This window comes from Acipenser ruthenus, chromosome 6, assembly GCF_902713425.1.
Source record: "Acipenser ruthenus chromosome 6, fAciRut3.2 maternal haplotype, whole genome shotgun sequence".
Lineage (NCBI taxonomy): Eukaryota > Metazoa > Chordata > Actinopteri > Acipenseriformes > Acipenseridae > Acipenser > Acipenser ruthenus.
In genome coordinates, this window is record NC_081194.1 from 29,404,551 (window position 1) to 29,424,022 (window position 19,472).

The 19,472-nt window shown below is 35.9% G+C and overlaps 1 protein-coding gene across 1 annotated transcript in view; it reads right to left on the bottom strand.

The window, feature by feature from the left end:
* The window catches only part of ush2a (Usher syndrome 2A (autosomal recessive, mild)), a 387,586-nt gene that overhangs the window by 119,142 nt on the left and 248,972 nt on the right, over nt 1-19,472 (bottom strand). Inside the window, exons 39-41 of the mRNA XM_034017082.3 lie at nt 18,583-18,725; nt 2,784-3,412; nt 242-570 (exon numbers count right to left, since the gene is read on the bottom strand). Coding sequence (XP_033872973.3) covers nt 242-570; nt 2,784-3,412; nt 18,583-18,725 — 1,101 coding nt within the window. The remainder of the gene's footprint in view (nt 1-241; nt 571-2,783; nt 3,413-18,582; nt 18,726-19,472) is intronic.

Consider the following 19,472-nt stretch of genomic DNA (forward strand, 5'->3'; position numbering starts at 1 on the left):
GCCACTAGTGTGTAACTCAAGAGCTGCTCCTGAACTCAGGTCAAAGTACCTTAAAAAAATTGATTACACACAATATTTGAGTAATTGCAATAATAACCTGAATAAATGTAATATGAAGCTACTTACTCTTAACATTTGTTTCTGCTGCACTTTGAATGGAATTTCATCTATTAAAAAAATAAATAAAAGATTTCCTGCTCCTGGTACAGTACATGTTAAGTGAAACGACCACGTGCTTTACCTCAGATTTGGCCCATTGGGTCTTGACGGTGGCTGCCAGGAAGCAACAAGGAATGACTCACTAACAATCGTAACTGAGAGGGGACTGAGCCCCTGAGGGATTGTGGGTAGTGTGGTCACACTGGTGGGTAAACTCTCGGTGCATCCTCCTGTGTGGCCTCCTCCCCCAGAGCAAGCCAGCACAGTCACGGTATAGTTGGTGTATGGAACGAGGTTAATCACAGTGTAGCTTAACGCCGAGGTGTTGGTAATGGTAATGTGAGGGTCAGGCATGTGGATTTCATAGCGAAGGATTTCCCCATTTGGTATTAGAGGAGGACTCCATGTGACCTGTAAAATCAAGTACAAACACAGACTAATTATCATTTGGAAAGAGGTCATTTTTTCTGCCATCATTTTTATATAAAAAAACAATAAAAAAACTGAAAAGCCTGTGTATCAAGGTTGTATCTAGAAGTTAATTGAAGAATACTGTACATCATTAGGGGTTCTGATTTTAAGCCAGATTTTTATCCACCAAATAATTCTTTTGAAATTAGGGTTAAACTCAGTTTCACCAAACAAATGTGAAAAAAAAAATTAGTTACAGTATTTATCTGACAGTTCGATTCATTAATGTTTGGCCATTACTGTATACAGAAGAACAAGGATTTACCTAAACGATGGTCAAAATTAAAGAGTGTGTTAAATAGAAATATATAAAAATGGGCCTGAACTTAAGCCAAGGTAAAAAAAGTTAATGTAGAAAGCCACAATCACAAAAACGTAATCCATGAAATGACCACACACTTGAGAATGTGAATATGGTATTTGTATATCATTAGCTGGGATGCATTGTTCGTTTATTTAGTTATTAGTATCCAACTTTTTGGATTAAGGTATTTCTGAAAAATATATTGCTTAAGTTTACCAGGCAAATTTTGGGATGCATCAGTAAGAGAAAAAAAAGTAATTTAAAAGGAATTAATTATGCTGGTCATTTGCATGTAAATTCTTTCCTTTTGTATTGTAAGCAAGCCACCAATATTTTGGCACACATACAAGACTGCACAGAGAAGTGTGTGTGGGTGTATTTACACAAAAGAGGCTCTAAGCTACAAAGCCCTCTTGTTTGGATACATTAATTTCCCTTGAATCAAGCTGTATACAAGCCAAAACACTGGCAGCTAGCATGTCCTCTGGAGTGCAGTGTCTATTGAATTACGGGAATAACTAGGTTGTTTATAGAAAGCTTTATTTGCCTATTAAGATTGGATATTGGCTTTGCTTGTATTTGACTTTTGTTAGTAAGCTAGTAAGTTTTTTTCCTTAAGGTATGAAACTCACAAGATTACGAAACTGTATAAAACTAACCCAGTAAAAAAGAAAAACTGTATTTCTCTCATCACAAAATAAATAATAATAATAATAATAATAATAATAATAATAATAATAATAATAATAATAATAATAATAATAATAAATAACCCATAAAAATATCTGAAATATAGGATATTTTTGATAAACTGTAAGCTACAATTTTTGGCCAGTAAATTATATAGCATGAATCTACAGCTATAGCCAAAAGTTTTGCATCACCCCATAGAATTAACTATAATGTTGCTTCATAAAGTCGAATGAAGCCTGCTGAATAATGTTACGTTAATAAATGGTATTTAAGACCCTCGTGTTACTTTGGGAGTTGCTTTTTTTTATAACTTTAAAAAGACAACATGGCATAAAAAGACAAAATGGACTGCTGGTTAAAAAGAGAAGCACCTTGCAATGACGACGCAGCTGATTGAAAATGAAAAATGAAAAATGTGATGCAGAATGTGATAATAAAACACAAACAAGTGATGCCAATGAAGTGAAAGGCAAAAAAAATAGGGTTTCAGCCAATCTGGCTAAAGATTTACCCATGGCTGGATTTTAATAATGATACAGGTCAAATGAGTTGTTCGGTCTGCAGCCTCTATGCAACTGTAAAGTTTGCTAGCCGCTGTTATAAAACCTCTACATTAATGAGACATTCTAGTGGCAGTACACACGACAGCTTGGAGAGAGCAGATCAATAGAATTGTAGATATTTGTGGCGGTTTTGTTGAGCAGCTTTAAGTCATTCACATTAATATGTGCTATGCAATATATGTAATACAAATTACTTACCTGAAGCAACACCAGTGTGAATGATGATGCAGTAAAAAAAAAAAAAAAAATTATATGCAAAAGTGGCTTTTTTGCCATTCCCCCCTAAAATTTTGGAATCTTCCCCAATGGCTGGAGCAGAAAAATTAGATTCAAGCCCGGCATGATGTTAAATAAAATATCTAAATTATGTTTTAAATTCTAAAATTCTAGGTGATGCAAAACTTTTGGCCATAGCTGTTGGTTTTTGAAGGTCTATTTGGAGGCAAGTTTTACTGTACAAACCCAGTGCAAATTCCCTTGCATGTTTCTACCTATCCATTCACCCAGTTTAGTGTGAACCTGTATCCTCATTTGTATGCAATATATACTATTACTAGTCCTAGGAGTGTGTATAAAAATAAAAATATACAGACCATAACTGAGTCTGGGCCTAAAACCAACACTTCAGGCTGCTCAAGTCCAGCAGGTCTTGATGGTCTTGTAGTAACTTCTTTCCATTCGCTACTGTTAGATCCTCCATTCACGATGTTCACCACAATTCTGTATTCATATGTTGTCCAAGGGCTCAAGGCAGTGGAGTGGTCAAGGTAACTCAAAGGCTCATCAGCCTGCACAGTCACAACCTTAGACACCTGCCTAGTATCTTTGACTCTTCGTTCAACTGTAAAATTTTTAACTACACCATTGGGGCGCAGTGGGGGCTGCCAGGCAAGGATAACAGAGGTTGGGGTTTCAGAATATAGCTGGGGAGCAGGGATGTCTTCAGGAGGTCCTGGTGGAGTTCGGATGATATGAGAGTCAGGTGAAAGTGAGCAGCCGACTGATGTACAACTTTCCACGTGGAATCGATATTCCGTGTAGGGTTCTAAACCAGTGACAATGTAGCTGGTGCTATTGCTGGCTACGGTTACTTTCAGGAATTCATTCTGGTAAATGTTATAGCCAGTGATTTTGCCATTAGGTTGAGAGGGATGCTGCCATGTTATCGACACGCTTCTAGGCTTGACTTCCAAAATGAGTGGTGGGTCCACAGCTCCAGGTTCTGTGATAGAAGCACATATAGTATTATAAAGCTGCTTGGAAAAATCCTGCCTGATTGGTTAGCTGCGTTCTATCAGCCATACGTTAATCCCACACAACCTTTCAAACAGACACATCACCTTTGATTCAAATTCATCCACCACTTACCTGTCCTAATTCTACAGCATTTAATATCTATAAGTAACCACTAACTTAAAAAAAAAAAATGTCAGACCCAGAATCACATTTTTATCTTTTTAATGGAAAAACTTTTGAAGAATGGTATGAAGATTAATTTCCTGAACCAGACAAAGTACCAGTAATTCAAATTTCTTTAAAAGAGAAAAGAAATAATGGAACCAGAACTGAATCAACTAGAACTTGACCAAAATGGGGAACAAAAAAAACAAACAATAAAGGCTTCTAAATGGGTTGTGAATATTCTACAAAACGTCTCCAAGAAAAAGGTACACTTAAATGTAATGTATTTTCTAAGGACGAGTTGAACAGTCTACTTTGGGAATTGTATGTTGCTTCTGTGAGGAATAAACATGGAACGCAATACAGCATATCAAGCTTTATAAGTCTGCAAGCTGTTATCAATCTCTTTTTGAATTACCCACCATAAAAAAAGTTAACTTAACGAAGGATGCAGCATTTGACAATGCTAACAACAAGTACAGGATGCTGGCAATATTTCCATTTATCAAAATCTGTGACAGACAACAGGTATCACATTGTAAGTATTAAGTGCAAGCCTGGTGGACCAAATGCTGTGTTACCCCGGTTTGACCGATCACCTGTCCTAAATTTCCAGTTTTTAATAACCATGAGCAAATAATGCCTAAGGGGAAATATCGTGGCTCACGTAAATAAAAAAAACTGCCCTGTGCATTGAAAGATTCACGGTTAGGGTTTGGGTTATCTTCGGTTCAGATAACGAAGACGTAGAGTGGTTCGGTGGTTTCAGATATAGACTTCAGACGATACAGACCCTGCAGTCCTATTGATTACACTTCCCTGTTGTTACGCTACAATCCATATTTTGGATTTTCACCATTTGTTTGTAAAGGACATTTGAATCCTATAGTGCTACTTTGGATGTTAATTCATTATTTTATGTTGTATTTTCACATTAGACATTGCAATTTCTTACTTGTAGAAATTATGTAAAGCCCTTTATTTCAGTGGACCGAAAATGTCACATGTTTATATCTTTTTTAAATGTAGCAACTTTTATTTTAGCGTTTTTCACCTACAAATGTGGTTTTTCATGATGTGGTTTTTACTGGACACTGCAGCTTTAAAGTATACAAATCAAATTGATGCCTATGATGAAGACGTTTTTGTGACTAATTAGGTATTAACATTTAAAATATTGAGTACTTTGATATATGTTTCAATATTAACTAAATCAAGTTATTATTCAAATTATTAATCAAACTAAATCTTGTTGCATACCAGTAATTGATTTATTTAAATGTTTGGCTATACTGCTGTTTTATTGATTACTGGCTTGTTCACAGTCATAACGCTAGAATATGTTTTGTTGGAAAATAATAATCAAAAAAACGTTTTTTGACTGAATCAAATTTCACTGCAGATGCATTTATTTTCATAAGTTTTCTTTTGGTTAAGTGGAGGGGGGGGGGGGGTGTTGCAAGACCACACTGAAAGTTGTATTTGGTTGCAGAGTAGTGGCGAAAAAAGTAACTTCTGCAATCCCTCTGTATTGTGCTTATTCGTCTTTTTTGTGCATGACAGTTCAGCGTGTGAGATAACGGCTGGACGTTTTAATAACACAGTGTTCAGAAATTAGGATTTAACTTATGTTTTTGTGCACATTGTACTGGTTTTACTCAAAGTGATTCCCGTTCAGGTATTTATGAATGGGAATAATAAAAGACATGCACTTCTTGTCTGATGACCAAGAAAAATAACTATTTCTAAATAAGGTCATGCCCTTCGGATTACACGGTGCCCCTGCGACATTTTAGAGGCTTATAGATAAAGTGTTGAGGCCTCATATTCATTATGCATCAGCATACCTTTATGATATCGTGGTGCATAGCGAGGATTGGGAAACTGTCTTAGACAGCTTACGTTAATCAGGGCTTACAGCTAACCCTGAAAAGTGCCTTCTTGGTTTAGCAGAGGCAAAATATTTGGGCTATGTTGTCAGAGGCGGGTTAATAAAGCCACAAGTGAGCAAAGTGGACGCCATAATACTGGCCAAGGCCCATAAATAAGAAGTAGGTTTGGGCCTTCTTGGGAATCATACGGTATTATCAGAGGTTTATTCCGGTCTTTGATACAATTGCTGCTCCATTAACTGAAATGACAAAGCAGTAAAACTCCAGATATGGTTAAGTGGACAGGAGAGGTTGAAAAAGCTTTTAACCAGTTGGGAAACGCAATGTGTAGTGACCCTTTATTAATAGTCCCAGATTTAAAAAAGCCATTTTTGGGGGCAACCTTGACCAGCACCAAGCAAATAGGCACAACTGTAAAAGCGGTGGGGGTCAAGGTTGCCCCAATTGTTTCTATTAAATTGGTTTGTGTTTTTGATGCAGGTTCGATCCACTTTTATTGTGCCTGAAAAACACAAGCCAAGCTGGTAGAAACAACTGGGGAAACCTAGACCCCCACTGCTTTTATAGCCCCAATGGTTTGTTGAAATTTGGCTTGTGTCTATGATATCTCCACTTTAAATGGCTGGGCACATTTGATAACTTGCAGTTTTTCACATTTCCATTGTATTTTGTTTCAGATATCACTTCTTTTTTCACTTAATGGATAATAACACACACACACACGCACATTACGGGAATAGCAAAATTGTTCAACCTATATTGAGGCAATGTATTGCCGTTTGGATAGGGTAAATGTAAATAGTAGCCTAGTCTGTTGAAAGGGTTAAGATGTGAATCTGTGTAGCGTAGCGGTTATGTAGTTGGAGTGAAAGTATGACTACCGTATTCGCTCGAGTAAAAGTCGATCTCGTGTAAAAGTCGAGCCCCCCATTGCGAGGGCGAGATTCGGGTATACATTTTTTTGTTTGTTTTCATTTGTTATTGAAACAGATGGTAAGTTTAGGGAAACTGATAACAAAAAGTAACTCCTGAAATCGAAACTGTTGTTAGAGTGCACTTCAGGCATTAGTTTTCCTGTGTATTTAGATATCCTGACAGCGTTTGAGCGGTAGATTTGCAAAAATAAAAATGTTATAAGCAGTTTAACCTAGAACTGCCAGACGCATCATTTCAACACATATTACAATACAGTACTTTTTTTTGTATATCTTACAATAGTATTATTTTAGTATACAATCCCCACCCCAACCTCCTTCCTAGCCGACACGAAAGTATGTATTTCTGGAATGTGGGATGCCGTGTGGTCTGGCTGTAATTAAATGAAACTGCATCTGTGTTTTACGTGACCGCTCCTGAATGTAAACAAACCTGGGAATTTTTTTTATATATAGACAATGTTACAGAATCCACAGAAGCACTCTGCTGCAGGGTCACGCTGTAACAATCAGCCCTTAGCCTATAGCCAACTATATACTCCCAGAAATAAGAACTAGTTACTGTGCCAAATATAAGAATATCTAAAATATTTAAGTACAGAAGGTTGACTGACAGCAAAAAAAAAACACATAACTTGCACTATTTGCATAACACAAGAAAAACTATTTGCACTCCAATAAGGACATGAAATCAAGCTTGCAAAAAAAACTAAAACTAAAAAAACAAACGCAGCAGTTGCACAGGCAAGCGTGCACAATTCCATGCAACAACCACAACAAACAGTTCATTCAGAATGAATAATATTAAGGCTGTGCTGTTAACTGATTTTGCCAGTTCGGTTTAAATTTTTGAAAAAAAACAAAACCTTGGAGCATTAAAACCGTGTCGGTTTTCCGAGATTTTTGAACATTCGCAAAAATGTCTGACAATGATAGCAGCACCCCTCCCAAAGCTAAACATAAAAGTTTAGTTTTAGAATATTTAACACAGGTTGATAAACAATTGTGCACTTGCGAAATATGTTTAAAAAAGGTAAGCACCAATTACGGAAATACAAGTAACTTAAAAAGACATTTACAAGCTAAACACAAAACAGAATTTGAAACCCTGTGTAACGAAGAACAGCGAAAGGCTGAAGTCGAAGACGTGCCTCAGACCACTCCACAGGTAACTATCGTACAACTCCAGATCTAGACCTAAAATTATACTGAATGGATACCAATCGCAAAATATACAATATTAATAACATTTGCCAAGACGAATATTGATATATCTAATTGTTGCAGTGCATTACAAATGATGTACTGACTGAATGAACAGCTGATCAGTTTTTTCTGGTGTAATCGGAAGAGGAACTGAAAGCACATTTTATTTTAATTCACTGTCGAAATACTGACATATGTGACTGCCCCATTCATTTCAGGGCGCCAGAGTTTATGCGCATATTACTCAGGCACTGTAAAAGCCACCTACCTATGTGGTACTCCTAGCCGGAACTACGATCGCCTGAAGTTAAGCCTCTCATGTGACAGAATTCACGGCTTAGGTTTCGTTTTGAGTTGACTGCTCAGTCATGTAGCAGCTACACTGAAAGGGGCGGTATCGTTGGAAAGCTTAGAATCTCAGCTTTCCAGCAATAATATTATACATTATTAAAGTTTTTTTTTTTTTTTTTTTTACTGATTGATTAGCAGGGAAATGAGTTCCCAATTGTTTATTTGCAATACATTTATTTTAAACCTGTTGTGACTTTTACCTGAGTTTAAATGTTCAGGTTGAACAGTGACAAATATGTCAAAGGTTCACATTGTTGCCCAAAACTGAGACATTTTTTTATTTTTTATTTCACTTTTAAGTCAGTCATTGAAGGATGTGTTTATTGTTGTTAGTGTCTGCGACTGATTTGTTCTAAGTTATGCAAAGAAGTTTTTGTTATAATTAATTTTGTTACAAATATTTGTATATGATCAAAACGTGCAGTTGCATTTGATTATTTTCATTAAAAATACTAAGAAAAATATAACCTCTTTGTTGTCTTGTTAAACTGAAAACCGAACCGGCAACCAAGCTTTTAAAAGTGAAACTGAACCGAAACCGAACTGAAATTTCCATAACTGCAAAGCCCTAAATAATATTAAGTGGAGAGCGTACGTTTAAACCATGAATGAATTGACCGTAAGGTTGCAATGTTCTGTTGTTTAAAGCAATCGTCCAGTACAACAAAACAAAAGAATACAAGATGTGGGCTACAAGCTCAGTAGCAAAAAATATACACATTTAAAAAATATCCAAGTTAACCTGATCTTAACCGAACTTTCTTTTCAAGCACTAATACAAACTATTGATAAAGAAAAATTACAAACAAGCGACAGTGTGCAAGCAGCTAGGCAGTTCCTCTCAGCAGACCTGCAGATGCGTGGCTAAGTACTGTGGGTGCGTTCACTGAGATCCTTCTGCGCAGATTCTGTGCAGAATCTGACCAGTTTAGCCAAGGGGTGCGTTCGCAGAGATCATTCTTAGAAGATTACTGGCTAGGACCCTGGGGATCAATGCAGCAGCATTTTCAAAATATCCACAGGAACTGTCAAAGCATCAACAAAGGTAAGGCGTCTCCTAATAAACACATATTAACAATACTACACAAAGACTTAAGAAACTGTCTTTGCTTTTATGTTTTGTTGTTTTTGTTCATTTCGTATATAGCTTGGCACAAGGACCGATGCAGCTTTCATTTTTTCCTCGATTTTCTCTTTGTTGGTGTGCCACTTTTCACTTCGCAATTTGTTTAAATCGCTTCATACAAAGACCGATGCAGATGTTTTTGTCTTCTGCTTCGATCTTTTCTTAGTCTGTATTTTACACTTCACAATTTGAGCAAAATAATGTACTCAAACACCGAAAAAACATTTCATTTCAAGCAATAAATAAAATACAAATATATTTGGTACAAAAGGACAAACTAAATCAAGGTGAATGAAGGTGTGTGTATATATATATATATATATATATATATATATATATATATATATATATATATATATATATATATATATATAATCTGCGTCTACATATACAGTGAATATACTAGATTGTGAAGAAATTCAATGTTTCTGATTCTAAAACACTACAAACATATATGTAGTAATCTTGATTGGCAAGGAATGTAATTTAGTGTTTATTCTGTTATTTTAGAGCTTAATTTAAAAAAAAAATCATTTAGAGTGTTCATTGAAAACATAAAGATTAAAACTCTTTAATAATCCTAAAATAAATACATATATTCCTGTCAGAGTGGGATTGAAAGACCTTTCATTCACACTTAAAAAAAAAAAGTTTAAATTGAAAATTCTTTGTCGTAGCAGAGGATCAGTCTAATCACAAGGCACTGAAGTTTAAGAGTGCTTTCTGAGGTATTTGGAGCTCAATTGAAGTGTGTTGTAAAAGGTAAGGAATATTTTGTCTAACTTGGCAGGTATGAGACAAAATTATAATAGACCTGGATAAAACATCTATGTTGTACAAAACTGACTCATGCGTATATTTGATTTCCTAGTCGTTCCTAATAAAGTGCCCACATTGTAAATAAAATGTCTGTTTGTATCCTTAAGATATCAGTCCCAGGTCAAAAAATGAGTGGGTTCAGTCTCCAGACAGAAACCTGATGCCAATAGAAGGCACATCATTTCCCTTACATTAAGCCTCAGAACCTGCAGCTCCTCTACATCAAGTAGTATCCAAACTGAAATGTCAGTCTCACATTATGGTACTGCTGATGCAATGAGCGCCTGACATTCCCAGACAGATAACCTCTATAGCTCAGTTTACATGGATGCAGCGGTAACTAATAATAAAATCAATGCCATTTCCATGTCAATGTCGCATATTCTCAGCATTCTAATGTTATGATCTTCTACCCCCTTCAAAACTAAAATTAAAGCCCACTTAATCACCCATGCATACAAACAATTTCCAGAACCTGTAAATACAAAACAAAAAACAGGCATGGTATGATTATACTACATTATACGTAGTTACAATTTCCACATCTATACTCTATTCTGTTTATAATTCCAAACCAGAGTTTGCAATTCATCTACTCCGTTATTGTTACGGGTCATTTTTTATTGCAACTGTGACAGAAGCTGCCGATTTAGCTCCTTCAACCTTCTGATAAATAAACAATGCACAGATCTGACCTTTAGGTTAACAGGTTTTTATGCTTGCTCCACTCAGCACTCTAACTGATTCAATTACCACAAAGGTTCAGGAGCCTCCATGAATACTGAAAAAGCCCAACCACATGCCTGCAAAGGTGTTGAACAGCAAATTCAATGCAGCCCTCTTGAGAAATTCCTTAATTGTAAATAATTTTACCACACGAGACAATCAAGTCACCTTGAATGTGATCCCCAACCCCTCCTTCCTTTTGGTCTGTACAGGCAAAGTGTTATTTAAGCTTTACTGGGCTGTGTTAAAATCTGCAATTTGCAGGGCTGTTAAGTTTTTCAATTGAAATTTCATTTAGGATGCAGGTGCTTTTTATTTTATTGATGCTTTGCTGCTTTCGAAGCCCAAGCAATAACACAAGTCAGCCTCAATCAGTGATCAGTAACAGCTGTAATTGTGGGCATTTAGAATACTTACAAAGCACCTTCTTGAATATAAAAATACAACAATAGAAATAAAAACAATATGACAGGAACCTGTGTTGCGCCCACTGGCTTTCCTGATGTCTGAAAGATGTTTTGTTGGTATACTGTAGTTTTGCATCTTTAAACAAAAACAAATACTAGCATGCTTATTAATATGAACTATTTTTGAAGCAGTATAGCACAAAGCAGAACATGTTTTTTTAACCAGTTGTCAAATAAATTGTGCACAACTGCACATACAATTGTACATTGTACAACTTTCCAGACTACAATTATACTATTTGGACACCATTTTTTTTTTTATTTTTTTTTTAAATCAGAAAACATTAAAATATTGCTGCTACATTGTATAAGCTTCAGTATATTACCGCTTCATTTAACAATATGACCCACGTGAGGATATGTCCTGTGAATAACATATCCCATAGTCTACAATTGTTTGTATAACCTGTATTTAATTTTATTTTAAAAGAAGACTCTGTCATTTGCTTGACCTGCATGTATTTTGTGTGATTTTCCATAGATTTTCAACATCAATTAAAGTAACCCCGATGCTTCCCTTGTTTCAAAATCCACCTTGGTCTAGCGTATCCTTTTGTAGCATTCATGGCATTCATTAATTAGAAAGGATGGGTTTCTGAACTGATATGTCATACAAATCAACACATTGTATAATAAGTTACTCAGCTGGTCCTCCAACAAGTATGCCTTGGTGGTTATTTTCTTTGCTAATTCATTTGTGAGTTGAAACAGTTGAAAAAAGTTAAAATGTCCTCATATTCTGTTTTAATACATATGTTATTTTAGGCAGAGCTGTTTATTAAAACATAAAGCTCAAAAGTTCAAAATATTACTGACCTAAAAATAGCATTTTTTAAATAGACTACATTTTCTTAATAGTTATTGTGGGTCTGCTTCTTTTTTGTCTTTTGTTTATTTTATTTTATGTTGCTATTGTTCTTGCTACTGGGTAGCCTTGATTAATATAATATAACTAGCTATAATTTTTATTGTGTGGTACTTTAGTAATACATGAAAAAAAATATTTTGTACACAGAAAAGTTTACGTTCACAGCTGTAGCTATCACATTCCAGAAGTAAGAATTCATGGATGAAACGACATTAAAAAGATGGTTATAAAATTTTAATGGAATGATAAAAGGCAAGAGCCAGACACTCTACTGAATACTTAAAATACTTAAAATCTCCACATATCATGATCAGATCTTTTGAGTATAAAATGAATGCAGAATAGAACATGTTGTTAGTGTGGGTGCCAAGGGAAAGGGGGAATTAAGTGTTAGGAATCTGTGAACCTTCCTACTTAAGAAACCACACCAAAGTAACAAAGTGTTTGAAGAGACCACTTTGTGTTTATTTATGTACTTGAGGATATAAAAACATGTTGACATTTCCAGTAAGCATGGCTCTTATACTAGCATGCTTATTTCCATATTCTGGGGGGAGGGGGGGGTCTTTATTTAAGGGTGAACCTTAGGGTGGACATCAAACACCCAGTACAATATTTTGGGTTAACTTAAGACTTGCAGAGCCATAAACATGCTTATAATACTTAAAATCTGTATTTATGTGTAACCCCCCTGCCCTCTCGACAAGGTTCATGATAATTCTTATTTCTGCTGATAGAATGTCCTTTCCCCTCTTCTCTACTCTACAGAACTGGTACATTATTTTGAAACTATGACTTGATTCCTTCCAGGGTTGATTTGTTTCTAATTTTTAGGTAGTATTTCACAGTGATGAGATACACAATGAAATGAGAAAGTGTTTATTCACAGCAAGAATCCACAGACACTCCAAAAGTCTCTTCCTATTCACTTGCTGCTCATTTTATTCTATACTCAACCATGGGCATCCACAGAATTAAATCTAGGGGAGTGGGCAAGGTGTTTAAAACTAGTCGGTGTAACTTTTTTTTTATTTTTTATATTGCATAATAATTATTACACTTCTAAGCCTCATTTACAACTCAGACTTAAGCCGGCATAGGTCCAGATGGCTGCAGAGATCCTTATCACTTACAGGTTGCGTTTACAATTGTGTACCTTTGTTTAATTCAAGAGCACAGACTGGAATTTAAGAATACACTTTAGCTACTGTCTCCACATCTGATAGAATTATTTTAAATTATTTATTTTTTAAAAATTTAGTCGTTGCCAATTAGTTTTTTTTATTATTTTCTCCCCAATTTGAAATGCCCAATTATTTTTTAGGCTCAGCTCACCGCTATCACCCCTGCGCTGACTCGGGAGGGGCAAAGATGAACACACGCTGTCCTCCGAAGCGTGTGCCGTCAGCCGCCCGCTTCTTTACACACAGCGAACTCACCGTGCAGCCGCCTCAGAGCTACAGCGTCGGAGGACAAGCTCTGGGCAGTTTACAGGCAAGCCCGCAGGCGCCCGGCCAGACTACAGGGGTCGCTGGTGCGCGGTGAGCCGAGGACACCCTGGCCGACCTAACCCTCCCTCCCCCCGGGCGATGCTCGGCCAATTGAGCGCCGCCCCCTGGGAGCTCCCATCCACGGTCGGCTGTGGAATAGCCTGGATTCGAACTCACGACGTCCAGGCTATAGAGCGCATCCTGCACTCGAGCGAGTGCTTTTACTGGATGCGCCACTCGGGAGCCCCTCTGATAGAATTATTTTAACCACACAGGAATGTGTAGGAATAAAAGATGAAAAAAACATTTATAAAAGTGTGTTTCATTAACAATATTTGTAACAATTTTACAAAGAAAAACAACCATAACCAAGTAGAGCAGGAAGTGTAAACTATAATACAAAAATGCCACCTACTGACATATTGCAGTAACAAAGTGCATGTTAAACACACTGCTCCAACCTAACTGAACTATTTAAAAAACAAAGAACACAAACTTAAACAGCATGATATATCATCATGCATAGGTTTGTGTGGCACTAGAGCCGGAGCACTGACACACCTAACTAGAGGTACAGTATTACAATCTTTAATTTATTCTTTGAACAAGAATTGGAGTTTGCGAGATGCTTGGCCAAGACGGTTGACTACTCACTTTATAAATGTATGCTTGGGGTTGATCTTATCTTGATGGACACTTATTAGACAAAAGCCAGACAAGGAGCGTCACTCATTGTCGAGCGTAACCACTCAATTGTGCATGTCGTAACTCTTATTAGTGCATTATTATTATTATTATTATTATTATTATTATTATTTATTTCTTAGCAGACGCCCTTATCCAGGGTGACTTACAATTGTTACAAGACATCACATTATTTTTACATACAATTACATTATTTTTTACACATTATTTTTACATACAATTACCCATTTATACAGCTGGGTTTTTACTGGAGCAATCTAGGTAAAGTACCTTGCTCAAGGGTACAGCAGCAGTCCACTAATAGTTTTTGTAAATGCACTTTATCTACAGCAATCTGATTTTCAAGAAAAACACCACCAGTATTCACAAATAAAAATCAAAAATCATATACTATCTGCTGTCAAATTTAAAAGATGAATTTAATTATTTCACATCGAGAATACAATCTGTGCTTTATAAATTAGGAAATGTAAGACGTTTCTACACCAAGCTTCCTAAAAAGCTGTGTGCTGTGAGGGCTTACATTGTTTAAGACTCCCGCAGAACTACAGATATGAGAGTAGCCTGTCTTTTCACCATTTTACATTTGCAGAAATTCGCTATAAATGCAGTGTTTTTTAAAACACCAAATATTCATATTTTTGTATTAGTAGTAAAAGCACCATCTTTGGGCCATCCCCTTTCTACCCTAAACAATTCAGGCTAAAACTCCAAACTTTCTCAGCGCTAGGCCTCTTAAAAAATATATAAATAAAAAAAAATGATCTCAAAACTGCACATCTGACTGCAACGAATTTGGCCACGTCAAGACATCTACTCTACAAGTTTACATCTACCTTACAAAATTTCGTGCCAGTCCATTTAACAGGGTCGAAATTATACGCTGCTTTTGTGTGACGTCACATCCGCGTGATTGTTGCTAGGTGGTTCCAAGCAAACAGGCGAGTCTACAGTAAAAGTAATTTGTGCGTTTTAAAACATCTGTAAAATTGTATAGTAAGAGGTTGTATTTTAAACAAATTGTAGCTAGTAAACAGCATGGTGCAGTGTTTTGCGGCAGACTGCAACACCATTCAGAAAGAGAAAACTCAAAAATGTAGTCCGAACACCCATGTCATCTGTCAGCCATATCTATTAAAAAAAAATGTACAATTCAAGGATGGAAATGAGACAGCCATTCCAAAGCAATTTGATGGTGACCTTAATCATTCAGACACACTTAAGCTGGTTACTAATTAATATATTTATTATGCAGGCATCTTCTTCGCAATAGACTCTTGTAAATCTGCTTTGCGAAAACAAGAATATCAATTTAACAAAGCTTTTCCACTCAAAACACGTTAATATTACTTTCACTCAGGGGCAACTAAAATACCTGTCCTAAACCAGTTTCCCAGGAATATTTTCAACATGAGCTTAACACTTATGGGGCACTACACCTTTAAATAAAAAAACATTTCAACTTTCGCATAAAAACAAGCTTTTGCTTTTTATTTAAACAAAATACATGATCTTGTAGTACATTTACAATATTCTGAGATAATGTGACCATACGGAGAACAACGAAGTGAAACTGTGTTAAAATGTATAGCAGAATAATAAATCAGTGTCAGCTATTCCACGTCATTTTCATTAATATTATCTACTACTATTATTATTCTTTTTTGACAATAATTTTGTTAATCATTTAATATCAAACGATAAGTCTGAGTCAATTTAGCGGGAAACTTACCTCGAACATCATACATTTTAGCCTTCATACTGGCATTAACTTTGGATTTCAAGACACCAAGTGTACCACCATATAAGAATGGTTGAAATGTCCCTTATTTGAGAGAGTTTTCTCCCTTTCATTAGTTGTTCTTCCCTTTAAAAAAAAGTGAGCCCTGAAAACATTGAAAGTGCCATCTTGTTTGGAACCTGGTAGCAACCATCTCTAAGGAAGTGAGTTTCAGTGATGACAGCACTAAAGAACCATATTAAAGTGTACAAATTGGGGTTTGTGGCGGGGTGCCCCGCCCCTGTGCGGATTTTTGTGTTTTATGTTGTATGTGGTGTGTTTTGTGGTGTCTTTAATATGTGGATATAGTGGTGCATGGGATATAAATGGGGCTATGTAGCACGAGTGTTGTAATATGTATTTAGGCACAGGGATTGCACAATCACTTCATGTGCAGATAAAATATGTATTGGTATGTAGGTACGGGAACACAAATTAGTTCACGTGCTGGGATTCAAGTGAATAATTAATTAGTAATTAAATCCCGGCACAGCTGTATATATAGGTGCATGGATCACTCACTCGGGGTTGGGTGTTCAGTGTGAAAAAAACGGGAGAGAGTCAGGAGAGAATTAAAGCTAATAATAACAATTGCTACTAGTGCTGGAAGCACCAGCTCGGTACTTGTTGTTTGTCTGTTTTTGTTTGTCTATTTGTTTTGGCCACCTCGCCGTTTTGTTTGTAAAAGTGTTTGTTTGTTCAACCTTTTTATTTTCTGCTTATTAATAATAAAAATGCCGCAGCACATTCATTACCTGAATCTGCTGTGGATTTCCATTCATTTGACTCTCAGTGCTGTGTTTCTTCCGTCACCACTACAGCCAGCCCGTTAACAGGGATTAACAACAAAGTGCCAACTCAACCCTAACTATGGTGGTACCGCGCCACTAGAATTAACAGTTCAATTAATACCCGACACACTCAGTTGTATTTAGAGTAGCATTTAATGTGTGAGTAGAAGCGCAGCAAATTAAAGTTTATATTTTTATAAATGCAGCAGAAAGGTAAAGCACATACATGTGCACATAAATCAGCTAAAACAACTGTAGTCTGCATTAATGAATGCACAAGTCATTTCCTGCCAGTTTGGTATTCTTTTGATCAGCTTGGTGTGCTTCCCAATAGCTTTCAAAAACATTATTTCATCACCCGAATCGATTCCTCTGTACCCTTGCGTACCACTAACTGAGAGAGTTAAATTAACTTCATATTCTTCTCAGGAGTCATTTACTTGCCTGGTGCCGGTAGGGTGCCAACTACCACTCATCTAACTTTTTTTTTTTTTTGTAAATTCGGATTCGAGGGGGGGGCAGCAGACTTCCATGTACTCAGCCCAATAGAACTACAGGTTCTTGTGTTTCTTAAGGTTGCTATTAGATCTATTGCAGCAGTAATGTATGCTGGAATAAAAATAAGGTTTATAAAATAATATTGCACCCTCACGTTTCTCACGATTGGTGTGTATTTTTGGTCCGATATATCATGTTACATTTCAAAATAGCAATTTAAAAAAAATTAAAATACGACAAGTAGTGACATTTTCAAATACTACCTATATTATTCTTTGCCATTTCATTGAATGTTTCTAAGTAAAAGTACGGTAATATCTTTATCAGGCTTTCATGTAGTCAGTATGGATGGAAGCTGGAAAAAAAAAAGTGCTATTCTCTTAGAATAAAGGGACATGATTTATATGCAAAGAAATCTACGTCAAGAAGTGTTCAAAAAGATTGAACTACCACTCACATGGTGCTGGGGCTGAATAGCTAATATTAGAGAAACTGAACAGACAATGTGAGTTAAAATGAAGACTGAATGAGACTGTAAAATGCCAACAGTTTGATAGCTGTAGCATTATCTTCAGGTCTAAAATAGTTTAATCAGTGCTTCAAGAAGTAATTTTAGACATTTGAGGATTTTATAAGAAGAGAAGTTCTAAAAAGCTTCAGGGCATACACAACTTAATGCACTGTTTTGAGCGTGTGGGTGGGTGTTGCATAGTAATGAATAAACGATAGGCCATAATATAGTGCATTTGAAATGTATGCAAATACTGGCTGTGTAATTATAATGTATGTAATAATATGCTCAAGTATGATTAATTTAGAACTTATCAAAGAGCCCCTGTCATGAACTGTAATATGATTCCATTACAGTAATTAGACCACAATGACATGATCAAGGTCACCTATAAGTTATACACTTGCATACACTTGTGTCTGTTGATGCAGATAGTTTTATGCGTGTACTAGTTAGCACCTGTGGCCTGTGCTTTTCCTATATATCTAGCATTGGGGTTGAGGATTTTTTAAATATGGCATCAAACAGGACTTCAACATTTCTCAAAGTACTAAACAAGACAATATCAATACTCAAAGCATTGTCATAGGTATAATGTTTACTCCAGTTGCAGTTTGACTGAAAGTGCTTAAAAAGCTTCTCTTGTAGCTGACCCATCATCTACACAACTCCATATATCTTAAAAAAAGGTTTGTAGTTTTTTTTACAAGCTCGTGGCACTCAACATATTTGGCATGTCCAGGGATTTGAGATGAATGCTTCTTTCAGGTTAATTTAAATCACGCACACTTTAAAACGTGGTGTTACGCTAAATGAGCTAACTTACTGTCCTCTGGTGTCATCATCTGAGCCCAGTCGCTGATTGTGTTTCCATACACATGTAAGACAATCAGTCTGAACTCATAGGCAGTGTATGGCTTCAAGCCCTCGGCTGTGTAACTGAAGGAAGATGATGCATTGAACAAAAATCTATGAAAAAAGAAATGAAAGAATATTCATCATAATGGGGAAATATGACTTCAGAATTCCGGTTGTGAACAAAATTCATTAATTTATTTTGTATTCCGGGTTATCAATTTTAAATCAATATAGTCCTACAGTGTACTTTTAACCACAATAACATGACCAATTTAGTTTTTCTTACAGTTTTATGTTATTTGTAGATCATTAACATAGGAAACAGTTAGTCGTGCATTTACATTTTACCTTATATTTCTAGACCTTATTCATTTTAACACTTTATTACTCAATTTGAGTTTAAAATTAAAGTCATTCAACATGGACAAAATATTCAATTTCTAAAACAGATAAAGTTACATTTTTTAAATTAATAAAAATGAAAGCCTGCAGTTGTTAGATCGATCTGAAATCATTATTTGATACTGCTCGTTCTATTCCTTTCTGATTTTGTGTTAGAGTGTTTTTTAAGATCCACAATCAAATTTACCATAAGACTTAATAAATAAATCACATGAACAATGAAATACATTTCAAAAGAATCCCAAGAAACTAGGGTGATATATAATACATGGGCCTAGTCATTTATTTATTAGAACAGAATGAGAATTTTCCCATTTCTGATTAAATTGCACTTTGTTGTTGAGGTGCATGTAATGAATACATATTAGATGCATAACTTTTGATAGACCAGTGCTCTGTGCAATGGTCCTGGTCTGCATAAATTACTTTTAACTCTTGATAACACTGCCTGGTTAA